At 51.0% G+C, this 24,486-nt stretch overlaps 5 protein-coding genes across 6 annotated transcripts; 2 read left to right on the top strand and 3 right to left on the bottom strand.

Annotated features, from left to right (window-relative positions):
* The first annotated feature begins 3,023 nt into the window (after nucleotides 1-3,023).
* LOC100907161 (probable RNA methyltransferase CG11342) lies at nucleotides 3,024-4,045 on the top strand. Its single transcript, XM_003739473.2, has 2 exons — nucleotides 3,024-3,241; nucleotides 3,347-4,045. The coding sequence occupies exons 1-2, from the start codon at nucleotides 3,166-3,168 to the stop codon at nucleotides 4,036-4,038; spliced, it is 768 nt and encodes a 255-aa protein (XP_003739521.1). The 5' UTR covers nucleotides 3,024-3,165; the 3' UTR covers nucleotides 4,039-4,045.
* Nucleotides 4,046-6,359: 2,314 nt separating this feature from the next.
* Nucleotides 6,360-8,329, bottom strand: LOC100902484 (uncharacterized). The gene is made up of 2 exons (XM_003739524.2): nucleotides 7,717-8,329; nucleotides 6,360-7,631 (listed from the first exon to the last, which is right to left on the bottom strand). Exons 1-2 carry the CDS (start codon nucleotides 7,969-7,971, stop codon nucleotides 6,360-6,362), a joined length of 1,527 nt encoding a protein of 508 aa, XP_003739572.1. The 5' UTR covers nucleotides 7,972-8,329.
* A 4,433-nt stretch (nucleotides 8,330-12,762) lies between these two features.
* LOC100906870 (protein bric-a-brac 2) lies at nucleotides 12,763-14,875 on the top strand. 2 transcript variants are annotated; one of them, XM_018642144.1, is made up of 3 exons: nucleotides 12,763-12,836; nucleotides 13,088-13,997; nucleotides 14,104-14,875. In XM_018642144.1, the coding sequence occupies exons 2-3, from the start codon at nucleotides 13,106-13,108 to the stop codon at nucleotides 14,352-14,354; spliced, it is 1,143 nt and encodes a 380-aa protein (XP_018497660.1). In that variant the 5' UTR covers nucleotides 12,763-12,836; nucleotides 13,088-13,105; the 3' UTR covers nucleotides 14,355-14,875. The 2 variants fall into 2 exon arrangements, with proteins under 2 accessions (XP_018497660.1, XP_018497661.1); XM_018642145.1 differs by having other exon boundaries at nucleotides 12,825-13,997.
* Nucleotides 14,876-17,462: 2,587 nt separating this feature from the next.
* Nucleotides 17,463-18,514, bottom strand: LOC100907015 (gamma-glutamyl hydrolase-like). Its single transcript, XM_003739472.2, has one exon. The coding sequence runs from the start codon at nucleotides 18,468-18,470 to the stop codon at nucleotides 17,544-17,546; it is 927 nt and encodes a 308-aa protein (XP_003739520.1). The 5' UTR covers nucleotides 18,471-18,514; the 3' UTR covers nucleotides 17,463-17,543.
* A 1,703-nt stretch (nucleotides 18,515-20,217) lies between these two features.
* On the bottom strand, nucleotides 20,218-22,125 carry LOC100902339 (AH receptor-interacting protein). The gene is made up of 5 exons (XM_003739523.2): nucleotides 21,794-22,125; nucleotides 21,462-21,591; nucleotides 21,151-21,374; nucleotides 20,877-21,067; nucleotides 20,218-20,769 (listed from the first exon to the last, which is right to left on the bottom strand). Exons 1-5 carry the CDS (start codon nucleotides 21,980-21,982, stop codon nucleotides 20,532-20,534), a joined length of 972 nt encoding a protein of 323 aa, XP_003739571.1. The 5' UTR covers nucleotides 21,983-22,125; the 3' UTR covers nucleotides 20,218-20,531.
* Between the last annotated feature and the right edge of the window lie 2,361 nt (nucleotides 22,126-24,486).

Genomic DNA, 24,486 nt, shown 5'->3' with positions numbered 1-24,486 from the left:
ACGTTCGGCGCGGACAACTGAGCACCGCTAAAGCGGTGCCTTCACTAGACGGGGAGGGTTCGTCTCTGAAAGCAAGGGAAGGGAGCGGAGCAGGCGACCAGGAATTCGGATCGCAACACTTTCAATCAATTCATCCAGACAGCCGGTCGTCGAATGTCGAGCCAGCTTCCCGATTCCAAGTCAGCTCCGGTGTCTCAACACCCGCTCGTAGTCCCTATGCCATAGTGCATACTTGGGCCGACATCACAGAACTCAGACGAGGGCATCGACCTCAGGATCCTCAAATCTTAGATGTTCCGATGGGAGCGTTTGGCTGAGCACACTTTGCTTCTTCTGGTCTCGCGTCGAACACCGGAGATGTAGAATTTCGGCCGCTGCCTAATTATGCCGAGACAGTCATCTACTATGATCCGCGTGCGATCGCAAGGAGTTTCTTGAGAGGTGATGCCCACATTCATACACGGTGCGCTCCGGATGTGGTACAGTCGACTCTTGGTAACTCGAGCCGCCTCTAACCTGGAAATCCAGGCAACTCGGAATGATTCCGCCAAATTGACCGATGACTTGGAATCCCTTAATTTTGAATTAGATGTTGAAGCTCTTCGAGAATTTAGTCATCATGAGTTTATCGCTCAGAACTCAGAACTCGTAGTGGGGTACTCCCGAACATTGTGGGTTCAGAAGACTAGACCAGACCGTGTCTTGGATCATCGATTGAAAATGATTCAGCAAGTTTCGATCCTCACAGAGATCCTCAGGATTCGGGGAAACCCCTCGAGTGTGTGCATCCAACCGTCGAGTCCTCATGTCATGAGCTCCGAGTTCCCGTCTCGTGATCCCTGAAAAGTTGTCCCGCCTCGCCGACAACGAAGTCCGACGATGGCGAAGAACTCGTCGAGCTCCGAGTTCGACGCGAAAGATGGTTTCGAAATCGCTTTCAAACGCTTCCCCGAGTCCCAGATGGCTCAGCTCTACAGTCAGAGGAGAGACGGTCGGTTCTGCGATGCGGTTGTAACTTGCTCAGACGGGGAATTCAAAGCCCACAGGTAGCGAAACGTGGGGTCGGGGCTTCTGCGAATGTCTCAGCAGAGTTTGGAGATAGACCAGCTCCGATCTCGTATCAGACACCGGAAACTCATAGACGGAAAAATTCTAATCATTGTTCGTTTGTTTGCATACACGGTGCTCTTTTTCAAGCTCTCCGATTGCGAGATCTGTGTTTCAGGTGTATATTGGCGACTTTGTGTGCCCGCGACTTGTCGAAGCCAGTTTCGATACCTGTGAAAATCGACGCTCTAAAACGATTGGTCAATTTGTGCTACACCGGTTATTTGAAAGTGAATGTTGAAAATTTGGAGCACGACTTAAGAGTTGCCAAGGCCCTCGAATGCGAATTCGTTCTGAATGCAATGCAGAAATGGGTCACCGAAAATGTGAGACAGGTGCGTCGAATGGAAAATTGCATGCTGCGATTCGATTCGATGAAAAAATGTCTCGAAACTTGCGAATTTTCCACTATTGTCACTGCATCCAGGTTTCAGCGTCTGAAAAGGTCTTGAAAGATATCGACTTCGACATCGTGAGAGGCTGTATAGGTCGCATCAAGTACATGAACGAGATTTGGCAAGACTTCCTCACTCAGTGGGCGGGATCGGACGCCGAGCGTAAGAAAGACCTCACCAAGCTCCAGCATAAAGTCGACAAATATGCCTTCGTCTCTATCTACCGATATGTTGCTGTCGGCGGGAAAGTTTTGAAGTTCGACGGCACCAGCGTTATAGAGGAGAATTGGCAAGTGCCCCAAAGCGACAGGACAATAATTGTTGACAGCAAGACCAAGAGACGAGTGAATATAGCCAAGGATGGAACAATGACTCTCATCGATGGAGACAAACTCAAGATGACGCACTCGCTCAAAGCTATCGCAGTCCATGAATCCGTGCGTCCGATCGTCTTGTGGCTGAGTGATGGATCTCTGCTCAAGGTGGTTGACAAAGCCGATCCGTTCGAAGATCTCAGCAGCGAGGAAAAAGATTTGTATCAGGGTCCAGCATGGAGAAAAGCGCCGCTCGATAACGCGTGCGCGGATCTCTTCGTCGTCCCGGAACATGGCGCTGTAGTGCACTATCCTGGACATGGCACTAGTTTCTTGTCTCAGAGAACTTCCTCGGGCTTCCAGGCCTGGGCTACGATGCCCTGCAGCGATATTCACTACGCATTCACTAATGGCAAGAGGTTGTTGCTCGTGAGCCGAGACGTGAACACGTACACAATCATCAGCGGAGACACTTTCCACACTCTGAGCACTGTACGAGGTTTCAAGTTATTCTTTCGATCATACTCTTCATTATTAAGCCGACCCCCAATCCATTACGCATATGGAATCAACTCGAATCACGTCGACTAGCACTCCATGCCAGGGCCCTGGTCTATCTAACAGCTCTTCATCTTTCACAGGTGATACGCGGCGGACCCCGTCAGTCCCCGTTTGTTGTTCCGTCTTTCTGTCAAGGAGACAGTATAGTGGTTGCAATCGTAGATCTTGAGAAAGCTCCGAAGACGTTTTATTTTGTTACCTACGAGGGCGGGAGAAGTCGAGTGTTATCTGAATCCTTTGACGCCTTGAGCGAAACCCAATTCTTGGTTATGTGAGGATTTTCTTGACGATTGGAATAAATTATCTGGTGTCCGCGAACAACTCGATGAAGAACTCGAAAAAATTCAGTGCTTTCGCCTCCCTCTCATTCCGACGCTATCTCTCTATGTGAGGGATGTCAACATTGCACGAAGAGAAACTTCCACTTTCGGAAGCAGGATATTTCCCGCTGCAGCGGAGTGATTGCAATACAAAACAGCCAGGCATGCATATGCTCGAGAGGTCCAAGCATGTCGACAAGCCTTGGGATCTGTTTCACATGAGCGCTCGACAGGCGACACTCGGAGCGGAGCCGAATTGCCCGCGCAATGCCGCCAGACCGTCATCGACACATGAAGAATAAATTGCCCTCTTCTAGTAGAAGACCATCGACGAGTCGCATCGCTGAATTATGCCGGATAGTTCGTAACGAGAAAATGTTCCCTGCGAAACTGATTCCCCTTGCGAACCAAAATCGAGAAATTCCTGTTTCCGAAGTAGAATAGCGACATACGATATCGTGCCTGATCATGATTGGCGCCGCGAGAATAGAAGACAACATCCCCCCATGCGATGAGACCATCGAGCTCATTTCCCACGGAGCAGGTTAGGACACTCTCACGAAACGAAGGCTCCTGAATTCTAACTCTGAAGTATGCGCTCAATGAAATTGCGGGATAGCATCATGCTCAAGTTTTTTCTTTTCACCAGGCACGTCTCGTTTCGGCAACTTCCATAATTATTACGAATTCAACCCGATCAGCAAACGACTGAAGTTGTTGACGCCCGATTGGGTCCTTCCACTCAGCGATCGCAAGAGCTTGAGAGCTCTCGATATCGGCTGCAACTCCGGCGAATTGACGGTAGAACTCCACTCACACCTCAAGCTTCTGGGGAAACCGTTGACGACGCTCGGGTTCGACATAGACCCGGCCCTCATCAAGAAAGCCCGAGAATGGACGTCTTCGGATGAAGTTGAGGATATAAAATTTGAAACTATAGATGTCATGCGTGATGAAGATCGGGATCGAGTGAACGGTTTCGCGATGCATTTCGATGTGGCTTTCTGTTTCGCTGTAACCATGTGGATACACCTAAATTACGGGGACGATGGCCTGAAAATGTTCCTCAAATATGTCGCTTCGAAATGTGACTTTCTAGTTATCGAACCCCAAACATGGAAGTGCTATCGCAACGCATCAAGACGGATGCGCAAGGAGAAGAAAGCATTTTTCCAAGACATCGACGAGCTTTGTTGGAAGAACGATATACTCGAGAAAATAGACGAATTTCTACAAGAAGACTGTGATATGCGTGTGGAACGAAAGTTCGGCATCACTCCTTGGGGTCGGCCCATAACGATGTACCGGACCCGGATACCGAAGATAGAGATGACGAAATAAATTCTCATAACTGCTCCGAGGAGATGAAACTCTCCTGATCCCCCCTTTTCCTGATTTCCCGTACTCTCGAAGACCGTCCGTGGGGATCCGAGGCAGAGCGTCACGTTGACAGGTCAACGCAATCGAACGAACTTGAATTCGTCCACCTGCAGCTCGATCGGCGGCATCAAGCATCGCCGAGATTGGGCTCTTTTCGACTATTGAGGGTTCCGATCGCAACTTTCGATTGCTTCGGCTGTGACATGAGGCGGCTCGATTCTACGAGCGATAATTTCTGGGTGCTCGGTCTAGCCAACCCGCACTTGGTGATTGAACCGAGATTCTATAACCAACAACGATTCGCATCGAGCCACTCCTTATTGGCGGGGACGTTCGTCGCAATTTATCGACGTTTCTCCGGAGCAGAAAGGGCAACCACGTCCCCGAATTGAATCCCGGACGAGTCGTCCTCCAAAGGATCTCGTTGATTTTTATTTGCAGGGGTTTTGAAATCGCTCCCTCCGATTCGGGTCCCGGTTTTGATCCTCCGACGACTTGATCGACGGCACTATTTCTCGGCAGTGCCCCCTCCTGACTCTAATCATCATGGCTCCCTACCGCCGCATACTGCGAATCCTTTGTTCGGAGAGCTAACTTGTCCCGTACATCGGAACTTCTGTGTACTCTTCGGCTCGTTCATCGCGCACCAGTCCCCTTCTGAGCGGGGTTGGATTCGATTCGGATCCTCTAGGAGGGGCTGGAACAGGGAGCTTTCGATCGCGTCCGCTGGTGCTCATCATGCGAGGCAGCCTCAAGCATCGATGCAAGATCGATCAGTAATCTCGAAAAAATCTGACTTCGATACATACTACCTCGACTCGGAACGATAACAATGGATTGAATGGAACGAGAAGCTCAACAGAAGAGGCAGTTTGAGCAGTTGACTAAACGAGTGAATCAAGCGAATCATCAGCTTCTCGAAGCTTCCGAGAAGTCAATGCCAGATCTCTCGATATCGAAAGTCCCTCAGGATGGAAAACCATCCGGATTCGAATCATTCGGCAAAGAACCGAAGAGTTGAGGTGATCAGTTTCGAACAGTCCCCCGCTGAGAAGCATCTCGCTGTCAATCCCGGTCAGACATACAAGATGAGCGACGGAGCGATTCGAGGGAGGCGACCGCTCTTCGTCGAGCGATCGTCTGTTCTGTCGCTATAATAATTAATCAGTGCCGTTCTACGCAGTCGGACTTCCGGATCGACTTCGATCTCGGGCCAGGCTAGTAGCTGGACGCTGCTCTCTGATGCGAGTGCTCGGCTCGAATCATGGACTTCGCATCGAACTTCGAAGGCCTCGAGACTCGGCGGGATGACTGACCCCCGTACCGAGGGGTTGCCAGTGGATCGCCGTCCAGGGTATCGCCGGGACACGCAGAACCCCGCGCAGCTCAACGAAGTCCGCGATAGACGGGTGGGAACCCGCTTCTCCGAGAACCACTGATCGACCTCGAGTCATTGAGCGACTCCAAACATGTCGCTGATCGACAAAATGGATTTTCCGCATACGAATCGTATGGCTTCATCATGTCGACTTGCTGGAACGCCTAATGTCGAGCCTGATTCGATTTCGAGCTCACGACTTCACAATGCGCCACGTTTGGCCGGGTCTGCTCATGCCCCTATCTATTCCTTCAGCATCAGACTCTTTCTTCGAAAAAGGACGGTTCACGATTCTGAGAGCGAGCGATGCTAGAGAGCTCCAGAGGCGGGATGTTTGCGACCATGAGCTTCGTTTCAATAAACCGTGATCTTCGTATCGATCTATCTCAATCTTGGAGCGAAATTCGCGCATCGCACTTCTGCATCAATTGGGGGTCGTAGGAGCATCGCTCCGCGCGGCCTACAATCGGACCGACGAAGCGGCCCTCGAGTCGTCCAAAGAAGACATCCCGCTGAAGCTTCGCCGGTATCCTCTGAAAGATCAAGTGATGCCGACGGCGCGATATTGAATCCTGAATGTATACGAGATGCTGGATGCCGAAGGAATAGCTCGAATGCTCGAGGGAAATGCGCTTTCTTCGAGCGAAATTCCAGAAAGACTCCGAGTTTTCCGAGAACATTCGATGCGGAAATTCTTTCATAGATATCCCGGGATCAGCCTACGAGTTCTGATTCAATTCAGCAGAGCCCTCCGCGTCCCTCCGCGTGGGACTCCTGGTTGTAGCGCGCATTGTTAGCCAGATCGGAGACCGCAGAGCTTGAGATCTCACCCCAGTCAGACAGCCCGGTCTCAATCGGATAAATGAGGGGGGATCGCGATCCTCGATCGATACGAACAACAATTTCAACTTTTATTGAAAAAATCGAACGGCTCCACCCAATACAATTTCTCCCGCGGAGCCACGACTTTGTCGGTTTTGCCTAGAAACACTTTGATGTTATGTTGACAACTTTGCAGATCATCCGTCAGTAACTGAACCCGCAAAACACTCTGATTCAGTTTCAGCAGACAAGTCTCCGAAGCATCATTATCAGCTCGTAAACTAACTTTCAAAGCGTTCCGGTGGGCATCGACTAGATGGCACGCCCAGTCCATCAATGATTCTAGCAGGCCTCGACTCACTTGAGCTAGCGAGAGGTCCGCCATGCAGCAAGCGACAAAATCAATCGACTTCTGTACTTCCTCGAGCGAAAGATATTCGTGGAGTACAGGAGTCAGTTCCTCGCAGTTGTGCCGAGAAATGATCAATTTATATAGGGGCCTCGAGTTTTGAGTCGGATCGCCAAGTTCCAGCAATCTCTTCCAGCATCTGACAATCAATTGCTCAGAGAGGTCATCGATATCGTGCATGATTTTCTGCACATCGTCGACCGACCACGAAGACACGTTAGCGGCGACTGACTCGCAAACATCCACGCAAATTGGGGTTTTCTTCTCGGATTTCTTCTTCGAGCCGACGAGACCGGCCAGGGAGAATTTCTGAATTTTGATTGGCAAGACCATCAGCGATGAACTTGCGAATAAGGCTCGATTATTCAGCACAACGCACTTATTCGTCCACGGAGTGAAAGAAATCTTCAAAGTGTTTTTCACCAATCCGAAGTTTGCATCCCACAGAGAGACCATCGTTTCACTGGCGATGAGCAAATTTTCCTGGCAGCTCAGTATAGCTGTCAGGTGGTTCTTCTCCATTTTGAGGTCGATTTTCGTAGGTGTGAAGTTTCCATCTCGCATCTTGAGCAGTTTCCCTTGAATGTTAGCCGCGAATAGCGTACCCTCGTGTATACAGCAAGCCGCTATGGTGAATTTCGCCGGGGTTTTCACGACGACTCTAGACGGAGCGTCGTCAACCGGGAAACGAACGACGCTTTTACAGTCTTCCGAGAGCACAGCTACGTCACCCTCATTCAGCGAACCCGCCCAACTATAGTTGCCCTTGATCGACGATGGAATCTGCACACTCCAATTGGGTCGGTCGTAGTGGAGTCGGAACGCGAGACCGTTTCTGCAAACTACTACCAGCCCCGTTTCTAAGGGCAGCAAACTGAGCACGTCTGACGGGCATTCTGCCACGGGGGCGGGCGTGGCTTTCTCTGAATTTGTCCACGCGAGGACCTGGAAGATTCGACAAGTTTTTCAGATTCCATCTTGGTGAGTATGTTTCTATCCTCGAGGCACTCCACCGAGAGCTATCACAAACCTTTCCGTGTGACGCTGAGACGATTTTGCCAGCTGTGGCATCCCAGACAGCGGTTGTTGTGAAGGGAGTCGTCGGTTTGGTGAACCAGTATCGCGACGGACGCGAATCTTCCAGTTTCAGTAGGGCCACCGAGGATGGGGAAACACTCGCGAGGACTGTATCCAGAGAAGGGCCGGCGGAGAACAGTGGTCCCCCGGCGGACTTCATCTCCCCTGCCACGGCTAGCGTGGCATAAGGCTCCAGCAACGAACACATGCCTTCAGAGCCCAGCGCAGTTTTTCGATCCGAGGAGCAACGGAATTACATTCAAAAAATATTAAATAGTTCTCACGCGAGAAAGGTTCTATACTCCGTTCGATGGCTAAAAGCGCACGTGCTTCCGACAACAAATAACAGTCGACACGATCCCCGATTTTAGGGCGGTTCTAGTATTCATCCATCCACACATTGATCCGCGAGCGGCCCAATTCGCATGATATTTGTCCCCCCTACTTCCGTTGTGAGCAGAACTCCGTTAATCAACGCAGAATAGTCCACTCAAGCTTCTCGCCACTTTCTTCTCGAACAACTCCGTTCCCCGCTCCACCTCCCGAGGCTACCGAGGAGCCCCTCAGGCGGGAAGCCAGCCCGCTCGATGGGTCTACGCTTCGGGGAAGAAGATTGCCCTGTGTGGGATTAGTTGTGATATTCGCCGCGGCGACCGTCCCTGCTTGTGACTCCCGGGTTCTCTCCGCGGTCGTTGATGCTGAACGACGAACCCTCCGAAAATTCGCTGTAGGAGAAATTGACTTCGGCTTCGGTGGGAACGTATTGATGAACCTTTCGCAGGATCTCTGGAATCAATTTCTATTCGCTTTGTTCTTCCCTCCCCGAGGAGCGCGAGGTATCCTCCGTCTTCCCTTCTGACGTCGAAGGATTCGAGTTTTCGGTCAATCGACCGGAACCGTATCAGTACATGACGATCATCACGGAGTCACTCAGTGATCACGGTTATGAAACTCTTCATCCATACCAGCGTTCCATAGGGACAAGAATGACCGACATCAAACTTGGTCACAGAGCGGCACTCATCTCTGTACCTACATCCCCATCTACGCATGCTCTGCACATGCGGTACCGAGAAATCTTCGGTCTGGTCTCGCCATCTAGCTCGGGAGCGATTATTATCCGCGAGGCCTACGACTCTGATAATACACTACGATGCTTCGAGGCTCGAGGTACCGAATCGTTATCGACGTGGAAGAAACTGCCCAGTTAAAATTCGTCGGCAGGCAAAGATAATCAACATCATTATCTTCGGGCAACATGTTGGCGACTTGCAGATTTCGCGAATTCCACCGTTCACTGTCCTCGAATTGAGGTTCCTCTCACGGTCTTCCTCTCGGGGAGTTCCCATTCAATCCTTTCAGCGCTCAACTCGAAATTTCGAAATCGACACCTGAATAGCTGTATCCCCAAAGGGAAGGAAGCAGCCCTGGCAGCGTTGAAATCTACCACCCCTTATTTGGGGAAAAACGACAGTCGTTGATACAATGATTCGCGCCGCGATGTTCTCTCTAGGGAGACTTGCACGGTATCCGATCCAGAGACGATTTCGATTTCTCAAGCCAGAGAGCAGGATGGGTATGGATACGCCGCAAGTCTCTCCGAACGATATGTGCAGTCGGAATGAGCGGACGGTGATCGAGGGGCTTCAATTTCATTTCGATAGGGTCTATTGCAAAAAGGAACGATCGCCTGATAACTTGGGAGTTCGAGAGAGCCGTCGATTCGATAGCAGGGTCGGATGGAAGCTTTCCGAAGCGAATTTCCCCCTTGTTGTAATTCTGTCATTTATCGGTCGGTATCTACCCGCGTCGAGGCGTCGCTTGAGAGGAGTATCGGTATATCGGGAGAATTCGTCGAAATCCAGGACTTCTCTGCCTGTGAAGGTTCCTAGAGTGTGTGGAACTCTTCCGAGGGATCTGCAAATCCTCTCTTATCCTTAAAATGTATCGCGAGATATGAGTTCTCCTACGGAAGGTTTTGTTCGCCTTGGACAGGTTTTTCGCTGAGGGAAGGCGCCATTCTGGCGAGTGGCGACACATTCGGCGGTTAGTCAGACCGCCGAGTCTAGCGACGACGCTCCCAAGCCGGCGTGTATTCCAGTCGGCAACGGCGGTTATTGAACTTGGCGGTTGACTCGACCGAAATCGACGATGAGGCCCCTCCGCCACGGATGCGCGCTTGAGGCGGATGAGGGCTCCAAAAAAGCGAAAGCTATCTTCCAATAAGGGCGAGCGAGAAACTCCCCAAATCAGGGACTCCACGGGGTTAAATGGATCTTGTCCCGAAATGGAACGGCCAGTCAGGCTAGGGCCTCCGGTGGGTAGTTTCGGATCTATCCACAAGGATTCATCGCCTGACTTCAGACTGCATCAAGCGAGAGAAATTCGATCGATTCGAGTTTGACGCTCCCGAATACGCTGAATACGGTCTCTCTCCGAGAGGAGAGAGAATAATCCGTCCTTCGATCCATACGTTCGTTGTTTCGCCCCCTCAAGGGCAGGGTAAGATTAAGAAGACTTTCCTTCTCATCCACATGGTGATGATGGAGTCTCGCAAATTGCTTCGTCATCGATTGAGAGTCGCCGAGCTCCCCCGTGTGGAGAACTTCGGAGAAGTGTTTGCGGCAATCGACGTCCCGATTCTCTCTCCGGAGTGCGAAACCGTCGGCGGGGGCATCATTAGTAGCGGAATTATCGATTGGGATCAGTGCTCGAGCGGGAATGCATAGTATTAGCATTGCCTTCCCCGCCTGTTCCACGAGATTTCGAACATAGGCGTCGGCGTTGTCTAGCGGTATTCATTCCCCGCTGCTCTATTCCGAAAGCGGACCTTCCCCGTGACGACGTGGCCGCCCGGAATCTTCAACCAGGACGTCTGAGCTTAACCGGGTGGACTACAAACTTTGCATGAGCTCTCGGTAGAGCGCGCAACTCGGTACTCTGGTATATTCGAGGTACGATTAGGTCAGGGGTCTTTGAGCCGATCCGAGACAATGGACTCCCCGACCACGGGACATCCAGAAAAATCATCGTTGGGCGGGGCGGTTTGGGTAACCTTGTGACGGCAAGCTCATAGAATCACGGAGCTTGCGTCTCTTGAGATTGGAACCGGACTCGGTCGGATCGAATTCTCAGACAAGGTTCGGTGACATTTGTAGGATATTAGCGAATGGATTCGTAGAAGTAGAGAGATGCATCACGCGTAGCAGCCGGGACCCTGCTTTGTGAAGGGAAAAAAAATCGTCGCAGAGAAGACAGTATAGGATTGGGGATGCAACGCGATACAGACGGAACGTCGAAGTGTCTCTGTTCTGAGTATGGATGCTCCCATCGTATAATCGACTTGTGTCGACCTTGTCGATCGGTGCGGATCGGTCCGAATCGTTTGCGGTTTTCCGCTCGTAGTCCTCTCATCATCCTACTCTTCCTTTGGAAGCTCGATCATTGGGTGTTTCAATGATGTGCGATCTCTCTTCAGATTTTTCTTAGACGCTTGCTTCGTCGATCCCATGGTGCCGCCCGTGGTCTTATCCTCCGGATGCCCAACGATACAGGAAGAGATATACCATTCGGAAGGAGTCGCAAAGCGCTCCAGCAAGTCCCCCCAAGTTCACCCCATTCTTCTTGACAGCTCGATAGACCCACGAGGATTGCCCTATTTCCTTTAATAAGGGGGCCTGCCCGTTCATCGTTCAGAAGCTCTGAAGGCGTGCTCGTTGATCAGGAGTAATAAGATCATTCCAGTTGAGATTGTGAGATTTATCCATTTTAAAATCGACTTTCCCAAAGAAAAGTCAGTGACGCAGAACATTCAGCGACTCTTCCGGGGTCCGTAATGGCAACAGAGGACCGCCGGATAGAACTTTCTGATCTTCCCGAGTGTTGCTCGTTCTGGAGTCTATGCTCGGAGGGTGGCCGTCAGATAGAGGGTCGGAAGAGTCCCCCTTAATTAGAGCATGCCCGTCTGGGTGAGATTCCCGAAACCATGCCCGTCATATAGAGCATGCCCGGTGAGAAGGGCATGGCCTCCTGTGAGAGGAAATACGGTATGTCATCTCAGGGTTACGTAGTCAAAGAGCTCAATCTCAACACTTCATTCGACCGGTCAGGATCCCACTGGTGAGCTCCCCAGCTAGGGTCTTGGGGGTATGCCCGGCTGAGTAACTGAGAATCGTCGATGGCCGCACGCGGTCTCCAAAGTTCGATTCGATAGAGCTCTCCGATTGAATACTCGTGAGTCAATGACTGCAGAAATTGAGGTTATCGTTTTCATCATCAAGGTATCACTAGAGATTGGAGGATGATATGAGCAGAGAGCCTGAAGTTCGATTGCTGACTCCGGTGAAAACCTTCGCTCGCTTCTATCTCCACCATCGATTTTCGCTCAAGTACTCCCATCTCCGTTAACGACCCGCTCTGTGATGAGCAAACCTCGAATGGAACCGTCTTCGAGAAAGCGTAATTCATTGAGCCCGAACATACGTAGTCGTTCTGGAATAAAGTCGACTCTCGCGAATCGGTGCTGCGAAGTCCCTCGTTAATTTTCGACGAGCAAGAATTTTGCGCGTCCATGATTCGAGGACCCTGAGTCGCCCCCCTAGGCGATCGATGTATGTTCGAATCAACCCCGCACCCGTCCGGCCTCACCGACCTCCAGAAGTCAACCCGACCCCTATTTCGCGATCGAATTCCTATTAGGTATCTCCCAAAGAGATCACTGTCGCCGTGAGTCATTTCTCTCTCCTTCCGGATCAGCAACATCTCGCCCTTGCTCGGTGTCGGAGTGGAATCCCCGGAATAGGTGGACGCTGAATGTCCTACCTTACCACAGACTCACTCACTCACTCTCAGTCCAACATCAGTCCATCAAGAACTCGCTTAGAATCCGCCAGGGGGCGTTGCTGCCCGACGACCGCACAGGAGAGCCGCCTCTAGCCGCCAACTCGCCGCCGTCCACAGCCCTTCCGTATAAGAGCACCAGCCAGATCTAGCCATAGTCAATCTACCTTAAGCGTTGGTCCAGTCAACAACTCTCAGGCCAGCCCACTTTGAAATGTTGCGGTAGCTGAGCCGGTAAGCGAACATTCCGTTTTCGATTATTCCTCCTCCGTAGAAGTCGAATTTTATCTCGCTATTTACTATGAACTTTTCGCGGCTCTTCTCAGTCGGCCTCTCTAGCAATCCTTGTGTAATCCTGTGCTAGATTCGAGAGACGCTTACGCCGCCATCTTGGGCGTCAGGCGTAGTTGGTGCTAGGCCTTAGGCTTACGTGGAGTTGTTGGGCGTGGACCATTGGCTAACTTTCCTCTTTCTGTGATCTTCAGAGACACAAGACCGTCGAGATGGGTACAAACGCCCAACAGTTCTGCCTGAAATGGAACAATCACCAGGCCAACATGCTGACGGTGTTCGACCGCCTACTGTCGAGCAGAAGCCTGGTGGACGTTACGATAGGCTGCGAAGGCCGTCAGGTGAAGGCCCACAAAGTGGTCCTGTCGGCCTGCAGTCCGTTCTTCGAAAACCTGTTCACCGAGAACCCCTGCAAGCACCCCATTGTGATATTGAAAGATATTCGCTACGCCGATCTCAAAGCTTTAGTCGAATTCATGTACAAGGGTGAGGTGAATGTGGTTCAGGAGCAGCTCCCGACGCTGCTGAAAACCGCCGAAGCCCTGAAAATCAAGGGGTTAGCCGAGGTGACGGGAGAAGGAGGAAAGTCTGATGACAACAAACCTAATGCGATTGTCACCCAGCGACCAGACAGTCCTGGAACATCATCACGCAGGAAACGTCAAAGGGTGCGCAGGAAGAGCACAGACTCGGTCGTCGCCCATTCAGACTCCGAAGAATCTGTGCCCAAAGCCAGCCGTACGGAGCATGACGACTCGTCGATGGACGGAGCGACATCTCTGGACGACGGATCTCAGGCTTCCCTGCAGCAGCAGTCCAATCAGCAGCAATCAAAGGAAGCTTCCATCAATGTACAAAACAATGCTGTCACTGTAAATAACTCATCCCTGTCATCGGTTGTCGCGGCTGGCGGCAACAATGCTACGACGGCTAACACAACGACGACGACCTCGAACGGACCCAACTCTTCGGCAAAGGACACCGACTTCGAACCCACCCGACTCTTGGAGGCCTCGATGACAACAGCTGATCACGGCGCCGACAATAACTCGACGGATCTGAACTCGACTGGACCGGAAAACACTCTTATCCCCGACGGACTGGGTATGTGTCTCCGAAAATTCTTGCTCGGCATTCAGTTCGGTCCAAGGAGAAATTCAAACTGCCTTCTAAGCAAAATCGCTCATGGTCCTGAATTGTTTTTTTGCAGACATTAAGCCTATCATCACGCTGGAAGAAGGTGGCGCTACCCCTACTGGTGCTATTGTGCCAGCATCGGGCGCTTCTTCTCTGTCGACTGGAACAACGGACGCAATCTCTTCGCTCTTCCCTCAAGGAACCGGTGCTACGGCCCTGCCTGGTACTTCGTACCAGGCCAGTCCCCAAAGTCATGGTACGTATCGCGCCGCGTTGATGCGCGAACCCGAGATCAGATCTCTAGTCTCTTGCCGTTTGGCTTAGGAAAGAAACCCGATTCTTTCCGATGGCTTCTAGTCCTCGATCGCTTCTAACATGCCCATCGGGTCTGATCTCGGGTGTTTCAACCAGAAAGCATTCTGCTCTGTCCCTCTGTCCTTTCGGTGTGGAAACCTCTTTCACTAACTTATACCTCCGACCTAGATAACCCCTTAGATAGATTTTTTATGGGGCTTCTCTCCGGAGAGCTCTTTTGCGAGGATCATCGAAACGAACGAAACGCACATTTTACCGAAGAAAAGGAGGTCATACACTTAGCTAAGGTAACAGACTTGAACAAAATGCAGCACAGCATGATCGATACAGACGTTCACCCTCACACGCTCTAAACGTTCAGTGGTATATACAAACACTAGGGATTTTGGTCTGGGCTACGACCGAAAAAAGGCCGTTCATCATCTCTCGGTAAGCTGGTGGGTTGGGGTTGAGGGTTTGTGGTCACCATCTTCAACATTCGCGGCTGGTCCGCGTTCATCGTTGAGCAATAAAGATTTTTTTAAAAAATACATCCAAGTCCTTTCCTTCTGTCTAGAAAGCTAGATTCAAGCAGGAGTCAGTAGGGTAGTTGGGTTGGGCATGCGCGTCGGGACGTTCCCAACCCTCAAACTAAGATGGGTTCGGGTCTTCCGGTAGATCGCAGGGGTGGGTCGCGAGATGGGTTCGGAGCGGAGCAGCTCTGTCCGCATCTCTCGCTGGAGTGCTGGTTCGGGAGGCCGGGCCGAGGTCCATTCCACCAGAAGCTGAACGATGGCGATAAACGTTCGCTCAAAATGTGTAACATAATGTCGGCTCTAGCGGGGTGACGGGAGCTGTTTTGCTCGCGGTACGCACTAAATCCCCCGTGAGGGACTCAATCCAGAGGGCTATGCAGAACTCAACATATCGAATCCTGTGACGAGATGAGTCCTAAGGTGTCCAATCCCATCGCAGCGAGCAGGGCGATGTGTCGCGCTTCTTGGTGTTTCGGATTCTTTTCTAGCTTTCTATGAGAATTCATCTAGATGGCATAGTTGCTATCCCGCTCTCGATTTTCCCTCTTCCGATGTCTTGAAGTGCATTCCTTGGCTTTTAAGAACGCACGGGGAGCTCGAAAGCGACCCAGACGCGGAACATCGAGCGCCACCGGAGTTTCTGTCCCTTGCGGTCCGATCGGGAACTGTCGGGCTGACAGCAAAAATATTCGACAAGTTTTCATATACCAAAATTCCGCTCGCTGGAGAGCTCATTTTTCTCAGTCATTCGATATCAACCTTTCCGGTTGATGTCTATAAAATGCAACGGGTAGTGCTTCAAGCACTATTGATTGAATGGCGTGGAAACGTCTATCGTTTATCTCGCGCACATTTTTTAAGAGTGTCCGTCCCGGACGCGGAGACGGAGAATCTTCATGGCTATATAAAGCTCGTGTTGAGGTGTCCCTACTCGTCGATCATAGCGTCGGATCGCAGACATGGGCATGCTGTACGCAGTGGCGCGAAGTTCTTCCCCTGTAATCGACCGCATCCGAGATATATCGCCGGGAAGGACAACTCCTCGGCAAAGGTGTCATAAATCAGGCTCTCCGCTCTTCGATGTTGACCCGGAGTTGATTTCAGAGAGTGTTCCTCATTCGATATCATCGTGTGTTGCCGCGAGTGAATCAACTCTGACTCTGGAGCGGTACTCGCGTCGATGTTCCCAAGTAGATCGTTGGGCGGCGCGTCGATTTCCGGGCTCGTTTCGGACTTTCCAAATGCGGACCAATTAATTGTGATATTGTAGTGCCTATCCAGCGGCCGTTGCACCAAGTATTTCAACCAAGTATGCATCGTCGATTTTTTTACGAAGCCATTGATCGCGTCATGAATAAGTCCAATCTACCATACTACAGTCCAATCCAGCACCATTAGTCCAATCCCATAGCTCAACAATGACTAGGGGATACTGATGTCGCCGATCGCGGGAGAGACCGCAGCAAACATTGCGGATCGCCCGCTTCGACCGAGTTTTCAGGAAAACTTCCCCCATGATGGCTTCGAGAAATGAAATTAGTAGCGCCGAGGACGGCACTCGTCGGCTGTGCCGGGCAAGCATTTGTGGTCAATCAAGTGCCTACGTACAGAGTGGAGCAATTATTTATGCGAGAATCGAATGATTCCGGAGGGTTGCACGAATCAAGTTAAATGAGTTCTAGGGCTCCACGCGGCTCCAAAATCGTGGAGGAGCTTTTGCCGTAAATTTCCCGGTCCACGGTGCAAACCGCGGGGTTCTAGGTGTTCGGGGAGCGAAATTATCAAGCGTCAGAAGCGGATCTCTTGCGTAACTCCGAGGACGAAGTACCCCAGGTCTGTATGTCCAATAAACTTGAAGACGTTTCCACGTTAGAAAGTGGTCGGCAGTGCAACTAACTTAAGCTCGTCTCAGCTCTTCCCGGCATCCATCACGATAGAAACGGTGCGGTTCCCTTGCGAGGACGACAGATGTGGGGACGGGGATTTGGGGGAATCTTGAAACTAAGAGGAGGATACACAGGGACCTGTAGTTTTAGGACCTGTAGTTAGTTAGGGACGGCGTCTCCTCGCTGACTCTATTTTCTACCTCATATTCACCGGATTGGTTGTGCATCGCTCGCTGATTGAAGAACAGAGTTCCTCGAAGTCTAGGGTCTCCCTGCCCCGCGTCGAGACTCGCAAGAAGACGGGAAACCTGCAGACGATCGCAGGAGTAACCCGCACGTCCCGCAATCGCTTCCGAAAAATCATCTCCGAGGAGAATGATCCTGGTCGAGGATCGGTCACCCCTGTCCAACAGGAGCCTCTATATTCGAATTGGAATCTTCTCCAATCCATCGCGTGTGTTTCCACGCAAGGGAAAGAGCTCGACATCATCAATTCATTGCAGCCTGATTGTAGTCCCGGAGAATCCCTCCCTTGCTCGGAAATATTCCTCAGGGGACAGCGAGATCTCATCGGGATCAGCGATAGTCTCTGCGTAAATATTCATTCGATCAACATTTGTAATTCATGTGATTGGCTTGATCAAGAGCGCGGGTGGAGGCTTTTGAATTGGCTCTGAGCTCGAGCTAGAAACGAATGAAACGAACGAAACGCCGAATTCCGTCGCGATGGTCTTTATTCATCAAGAGGACATGTAGCGACTGCGAATTCTATCCAGGACTGCTGAAGATTGACGAGCTCATTCATTGAAGAAGTACGTCTGCATGAACACCGATTTGTGACCAGTGTATTCAGCCTGGAAATTGTAAATCGATTCCCTTTCGAAAATGTCACTCGGCATTCTGTGATTCGATTTTCTAGCTTCATCGATGAAGAAACGAGCGAAGAACTGGGCGACCTCAATCGCTCCCTCCGTATGCGGAATATTCGAATGGCCTTCCCTATTGACCCATTCAAAGACATTTTTCTCCGGATGAAACTGCACGGCGTAGAAAGGATAATGTTTCGCTTCCATCGAGGAGATATACTCCAATCCATCAATATCATGGTTAGTCGACAACGGATCATAGTATTGACTGATTCCATACTTCGTGAAATTCGTCATCGTTAAACAATATTCGTGAAAATTGGCAGTCGTATTCTCCTTGGTGAGATGCGATAGCAAGTCGCTTTCGAGCCCTCCGAAGAGTCGACTCGTTTTAGCATACGGCGTCAATTTCAGCGGCCGCGGGTCGTTCATAGCGTTACAAGGAGTGAGAACGTTTTCATCGATTGCCAAGAAGGACAACATCTCGAAACCGTTGCAGGTTCCCCAGAGCGGAAAATACTCTCCTCTTTGGTTCGCGCGCAAGGCATACTCGAAGATCACTCTGCCGGCTATCGCGTAGCCAGAGTTTTCGATTCCGACAGATCCTCCCGGGAAGAGCACTCCGTTGAGTTGCGGAAGGATCTTCTGATAGTACGCGCCGTCGCGGTTGATGTGGATCGGTACAACCCTTGCACCTGCAGCTTCAACGAACTTCACGTAAGAACTTGGAATGTAACTGATATTCGGGGGACCAAACTCCTGAATCAGGACCCCGATCACTGGCCAGTCATTTGGAACACGCGTCCACTCGACGCAGTAAACCGCCGGTACGGTCAAAACAAGAATCAGGAAACGCATCTCAAGGGTCAAATCACGCCGATCCGATAGTCTAGCCTCGTAGCTTCACTGCTGGCGGTATATAATACTTCGAGACCAACTGATGGACCCTCTCCACGCACGGGGAGGGACAGTGAGCTTTGTGGAGCTTGTCCTCGAGCGATATGCGTGCTATGGCTATTCGATTAGATTTATGAAGCTTATCCAATCACTCCCATATCCCGATTTTTCTCTTCCCCTCCGGGTCGCATATACCCCGCGGGCGATCAAAACAAGGGACTGAATCGTCGCGACTCACGTGCTCGATGCCGTTCTCCCGCTCAATCTCGAAAACACCTCGTCGATGATGAGACTGAACCATTTTAAACTCACATGATCAGCTTTCATAACCGTTATTACGCGCTCACAAGTAAACATTCTTTTTTGAAAATGACAATCACCAGATTTGACATGCTTTTCTGAAAGTTTCCGAGCCCCGAAGCAACCCCGAGTCGTTTTTCCCTGCTGTCCTGCATTTCATACCCCTTCCCTGCAGGCTCCGAAACCCGGAAAAAACACCATTTACATTGAAATCCGGGATATTTTTCTCGGATTTTGATGGAAATGTTTTTTCCCCAGGTTCCGAAGCCCGGAAAGACTCATTCCCATTGATATCCGAACAAAATATCCCGGATTTCGATGTAAATGGTGTTTTTTCCGGGTTTCGGAGCCTGCAGGGAAGGGGTATGAAGTGCAGGACAGCAGGGAAAATAGACTCGGGGTTGCTTCGGGGCTCGGAAACTTTCAGAAAAGCATGTCAAACCTGGTGATTGTCATTTTCAAAAAAGAATGTTTACTTGTCAGTGTCTTCAAGGGAGAAATTTCAACGGCGTATTGCAGGCAACTTTTACCGATGATGGGTCGAAACGGGGAAGCGCCGTTATAAAGAGACGTGTCATAAAACGTTCATTTCTTGAATTATGGAGGAGGGTATCATAAAATGCACAAGAGCATGAGCGAAATGAGCCTGTGGCCGAGGGATAGGAGGTGAAAGTAGTCAGCGTAGCATGGTGTCGAGTTTTTTTCTACGGTTGATCGGCCTCATCGCTGAGGTCGTTTTCAGCTTCTCACGCCGCGCAGAGCAGATAAGTTTCAGGAATGCTCTGAGCGACTAGAGATGCGGAATTTCTTCCTCCACTTCGCTCTTCCTGTTCATGATAAGACGATTCGCTCGCTGAGTGCGCCCCTCTTGGGCTGTACATGGAGCCCCCGTAGGAAACCCGTGGGAGCTCTTGCCTATCGGAGGGCAAGCCGCTCTCCCCAAGATCAGCTCACTTCATAGTGTATTTGATAGGCAAGGCAATCAACCCTCGAGCATCCGAAATGAGGCCATGGATGAGTATTTGTCCCGGGTGTAAGCCAGAGGTTCTCGAACATCATCGCGAGCAATGATATTCAACGAGCGTGTATTGAGGGGATGGTCAACCATGCATATATTGGTCATACCACGGAGGGAGGGGGCTGACAATGGATCTCACAATATTTATTGCCATATCGGGGGACCTCTGGAAACCCGGACGGCAGGTGAGGCGGGGCACATTTTGGTGGTACAGCTCCGGAGGCACAAACGCGTAATAACCGGGAGGGGGTGCCGAACACTTGCTGTTCGAGAGTATCTTAATCTGGTCCCTTTATTTTCCGAACATATCCCGGATTACAGACATTAAAGGGTGAGAGTAACGAATGATAGGGGGAGAGGGCTTTTTAAGTCGGCCGCCGGACTCCGACGGCTCAGCATTCATCGAGTAAGAAGTTGCGTCATCCCATGGCCCGAGGTCGAGGAAGACCCTCAGTCCCGGATTCAGAAGCATCCGAAGCAGTCTTATAATACGACCGGGAGGGAGCCTGTGAGCCTCTCGAAGCGATGCTCGGAAATCCGTCAATCCTCATCGGCCTGATACGCGGATGATCTCGAAGATATTGCACCGTGCATAAAATTGCTACATATAGTAATTTACTGCAGAGAGGTTCGAGACTTATATATTTACATTCGATGGAACACGGCAATTTTCTCATGAAAACCTCGAATCCCTCTCCGCATACTCAGTTCGAGAACATGTTTCTCAGCATGAGCTTATCTCGCTCGTCTTTCTTCCTCTCGTCCTGCTCGAGATCTTTGAGACACTTCTCTATAGTGGGTTTCAGAGCGGGCTCGATTTCGAGCAGGTTCAGGAAATCCTTTCTCGCAAGATCAGGGTTCCAGGCCCCCATATGGGCCTTGGCTCTCCGATAGAGAGCTTTCGAGTTCTTCGGATCCTTGGCGAGGATGTCGCTGCAGTGCCTGAAAGAATGAATACTCGTGTGATCGCCGTGAATCTTTCGCGGCCAAGGTTCGCGATGGAAAGAAACGTCGGATGGATAGCTGCGTGTCCCGATGGCTCAACTCACTTGATGACTTCGTAATACTCGCCGAGAGAGAGTTTACATTGCGCGTAATTTAAAAGAATCGGCCATTTGATCAGCTCTATGCTCAGGAACTCCTCGCCGCCAGGTTTCTCGCGCAGCAGGAGAGCTTCTAGGTGGCTGATCGCCTCGAAATACTTCTGAGCGGCTTCTGCGATTTTCCCTTGCTTGAAGAGCTGAAACAGAACGTCGACGGGTTTCATTCGGATGTCTTCGTTCGCGGAGGCTGAAAACCTTTATTCGGAAAAGCGAAACTCACTTCGTTCCCCTGCTCTTTGAGAACGGGAACCTTCGCGAGCTTCTCCTCCGGAGTCATACTCCAGCTCTCTTTCTCGTAAGTGCCAGGTTTCTCGACGTTGACTAGTTCGAAGATAAATTTCAGATCACACGGTTTTTCCAGCAATAGATCCAGTTTCGGACAGCCAGTTCTTTCCTTGAGCATCGTGCCGCAGCAGTGATGACTCTCTGGAGCTGCCATGATGCCTGGAAAAAGAGCTCTTAGCGCCGACTGTTCGAGATCCGGCAGGAGGTCGCAGAAGGACGTGAATTCGAGGCACCTGAGATGCTCACCTGCATATTGACGGTAGGCTTTCGCCACGAGAAAATAGTTGATGCACGATCTTTTATCGACGATGAATTCGCTAACCTCCCCGAGTGCCATCGACTTCAAGCATTCTTCCCAAACTGGTAATTTAAACTCCTGGAAAAGCGAATTTTCGTTGTCCCCTCATTTGAACCGCATCACGTTTCCGTCATGAGCCATACTGATACGGCGGTGCTTTGCTTGAAAAATGCTGTCTACCCATCAGCTCTGAGCTAGACTTATCAGTTATGGCGCGGTCGACTCAAAGGTTCACATGACTACCCCGCATGATAAGGAACAGTGTTCTATAGAGACGTGCCTTGCCGAGTATGAGCTCCATAGGTTTTCTGAGCGCTGTAGAATCGTCGATATAATCACTCTCATCGTCGGAATCTGTTCTCTGGGTTTTGAAGTGAAATGTAATGCGTGTTCCATCCTCGAATGTCGGTTTCGGTCCACTGCCTGCGTGCTTGATTGTTTTCTTCACTGGAGCCTCGAATTCGGCCATGGATGCTCACAGGGATACTGGAACCACGCAACTCGTCTCAACTCTCACATAGGAGCGGAAGAAGATCGCCAGCTGCCTAGTATATCCGAGGTAGACGATCGAGAGCCGTCCAGATGATCAACACAATTTTCGGATATACCGAACACACCGGATCATCTGTGATGACATCGAACGTCGTCTGCTAACAGACTGTGTGTGAGAGACCTTGAGCGGAGAGGAAATCTGCTACTTACTCGGTGCGCTTCGGACTTTTCGTGCCTCGGTAGTTCCCCGAGGACGACATAAGGACTCCTGACAATGATTCGACGTGCATCGGTCCTGCCCACAGTGCTGAGGAGTTGGTACAGTGCTCAGGCGGGATCTACGGAGAGTGTCGAGAAACTCCGCGCAAGACTTCTTTATCAGAGTCGGAAGAGAGGAATGTTGGAGAACGACTTGCTTTTGAGTACATTCGCGAAGGAGCACCTCGACAAGTTCAACGCGGATCAACTTCGGAGCTACGACGAGCTCATTAACCGAAGCACGACCAACGAGTGGGATTTATATTACTGGTGCGTTGGGAGAGTTGAAGCTCCGGAGGAGGTCAGGCGATGTGACATCTTTCAACAACTGGCAGAACATGCCAAGAATGTGAAGAAGGAGCAACGATTTCGGATGCCCTCGCTCTGAGACCTCCACTTTAACTTCTAGACAGCACATCTTCTTGAATAAACCAGTGAATGCTCAGTCAACATTTGTTCAATTTTATCCCTCTCTCTCATCCTTCGTGCTCTCGTCAGAACCTTTAGAGCTTTGCGCTCCCCCACAGCCCCAAAAGGCCGGCACGGGAAGTTGATGTCTGTCCGTGAATTCTAGCTTCGTATGAGCCGGGGAGGGCGGGAAGAAGGTCATCTCGCTCCAATTCCCTCAGCTCGGATGTTCGTCGAGCATCTTCAATTTCTCGATCCAACTGGGCCTTGAATACCCCAGCGACTCCTTTGTTCGCTTCGCATGCGCGGCGAATATAATTTTAGGTGAAAATGGATGAAGAGACGCGCTTCGAAGGACGCTTATTCGCCTTCAGGAGCCGACGGGCTGCCCAAGCTTCTGATTCCACTACTTTCCGTCCTAATCATAGTCTGATCACTGATCACAGAGGCCTGATTGCAAGAACTTCTCCGGCTCTCCGCTTTTCGAAACATGTCTGTCTCTCTCCGCGCGACGAGTTCCGGGTCTCCTCCGGACAGGGGTCACCGAGGCGAGTTGTTCAGTAGCATGACGCATCGCGAACCTTCGGCCAAACAGGGATTCATCATTCAAGAGACCGTGATTCGAGAGTCCGGAAGATTTCCCCTCTGAAGAGCGAGTATTCCGCCTCGTAGGAATACTTCGAGACCCGATTAAATTCTTCTTGTCGCGTGCGTCGGCGCGTCGTCTCCCGATCACAGTCGACGACCCGAGTAGCACTCGGAGATAGCTCGTGGAGACATACCAGGCAACGATGACGACTTGCGGAGTTCTAGTCAGATTTTCGTTCCTTGAAGTTTTCTCTAGGTCCCGAGCCCGAGAGCGATTCGATATTCTGGGCCATGAGCTGGCACGATAGCGAAGAGCCGTGCTGTTCCGAAGCATCGAGGGCATCGGATTTCTACCGGTCGTGCTCGCTGTCCTGTGGATAGCCCAGAGCCACGTACCATCATGATGTGGAAATTCTCACTCTCGGAACCACATGTATGGCTCATATTTCCGACGAGCTTCTCTCTCGCGTCTGAAGCAGGCGATAGGAACAGCGAAACGTTTCCCACCTGAGCGCGGCGGCTCGACGAGAGGAATAGGACTGCTAATTCTCTTGGAATGAGTACCTCCGTCTTCGAGTGAGAAGGCTCCGTGGATGAGTCGCGTCTGTGATCCTCGCACCGGGTTCTGTCGCCGGCGGCATCCTCCCTCGAGCATTTCCCGCAAATGATGCGTCCACATTCCGAGACGGCGCTTCTTTATTTCACTGAGCCTCTCCACATGCGATTTCTCCAAAATTTCCTGCATGTAGTCGAATACCCCCAGCGTAGTCTTATTGCTCGTATGACGGGTACAACTCGCTCCCGGAATACCGCCTCACAGAACTCGGGAAACTGGCAGGCTTCCCCATCCACAAGCTGAATGTTTCGGAACTCCCAGGCACCTCTCTATGAGGTGGGAGTTCTTGAGCTTCCTAAAGCTTGCCAAAACGACCCCAAGTTTCGCTGGATTTGATGAATTCCCCTCTTGCGCTCTAATGCCCGATATGCCCGGGACGATCCGTCCGGTGTACGAGTGCAGACTTCGAGGACCTACATACTTCAGATTTCGACAGCGGAACGAGTCAAGGCACGCATTGATAGGAGAGAGACTTGAGATGAGCAAGGTCATATGAAAAGTTTTCTTGTGCCGTTTGTGAGCCGGTGGACCGAGCTCGCGGGTTTTCGAGATAGTTTTCGCGCGGATCGAGATATAGGGTCCGCTTACTGCTTCCTCAGATATATCTAATC

This window comes from Galendromus occidentalis, unplaced genomic scaffold (assembly GCF_000255335.2).
Source record: "Galendromus occidentalis unplaced genomic scaffold, Mocc_1.1 scf7180000076543, whole genome shotgun sequence".
In the NCBI taxonomy this organism is placed as follows: domain Eukaryota; kingdom Metazoa; phylum Arthropoda; class Arachnida; order Mesostigmata; family Phytoseiidae; genus Galendromus; species Galendromus occidentalis.
This window is presented reverse-complemented; position numbering and strand designations above follow the sequence as displayed.

Bases quoted from the DNA above. Each gene is read 5' to 3' on its own strand.
- LOC100907161 (XM_003739473.2), top strand. From the start codon at position 3,166: ATGATTGGCGCCGCGAGAATAGAAGACAACATCCCCCCATGCGATGAG. The intron at 3,242-3,346 runs GTTAGGACACTC...TCTTTTCACCAG, and splicing joins GCTCATTTCCCACGGAGCAG to GCACGTCTCGTTTCGGCAAC.
- LOC100906870 (XM_018642144.1), top strand. From the start codon at position 13,106: ATGGGTACAAACGCCCAACAGTTCTGCCTGAAATGGAACAATCACCAG. The intron at 13,998-14,103 runs GTATGTGTCTCC...GTTTTTTTGCAG, and splicing joins TCTTATCCCCGACGGACTGG to ACATTAAGCCTATCATCACG.
- LOC100902339 (XM_003739523.2), bottom strand. From the start codon at position 21,982: ATGGCCGAATTCGAGGCTCCAGTGAAGAAAACAATCAAGCACGCAGGC. The intron at 21,592-21,793 runs GCACGTCTCTAT...TCGCTTTTCCAG, and splicing joins TGGAGCTCATACTCGGCAAG to GAGTTTAAATTACCAGTTTG. The intron at 21,068-21,150 runs GTGAGTTTCGCT...GTTCTGTTTCAG, and splicing joins TCAAAGAGCAGGGGAACGAA to CTCTTCAAGCAAGGGAAAAT.
- LOC100907015 (XM_003739472.2), bottom strand. From the start codon at position 18,470: ATGCGTTTCCTGATTCTTGTTTTGACCGTACCGGCGGTTTACTGCGTC.
- LOC100902484 (XM_003739524.2), bottom strand. From the start codon at position 7,971: ATGTGTTCGTTGCTGGAGCCTTATGCCACGCTAGCCGTGGCAGGGGAG. The intron at 7,632-7,716 runs GTTTGTGATAGC...CGAATCTTCCAG, and splicing joins TCTCAGCGTCACACGGAAAG to GTCCTCGCGTGGACAAATTC.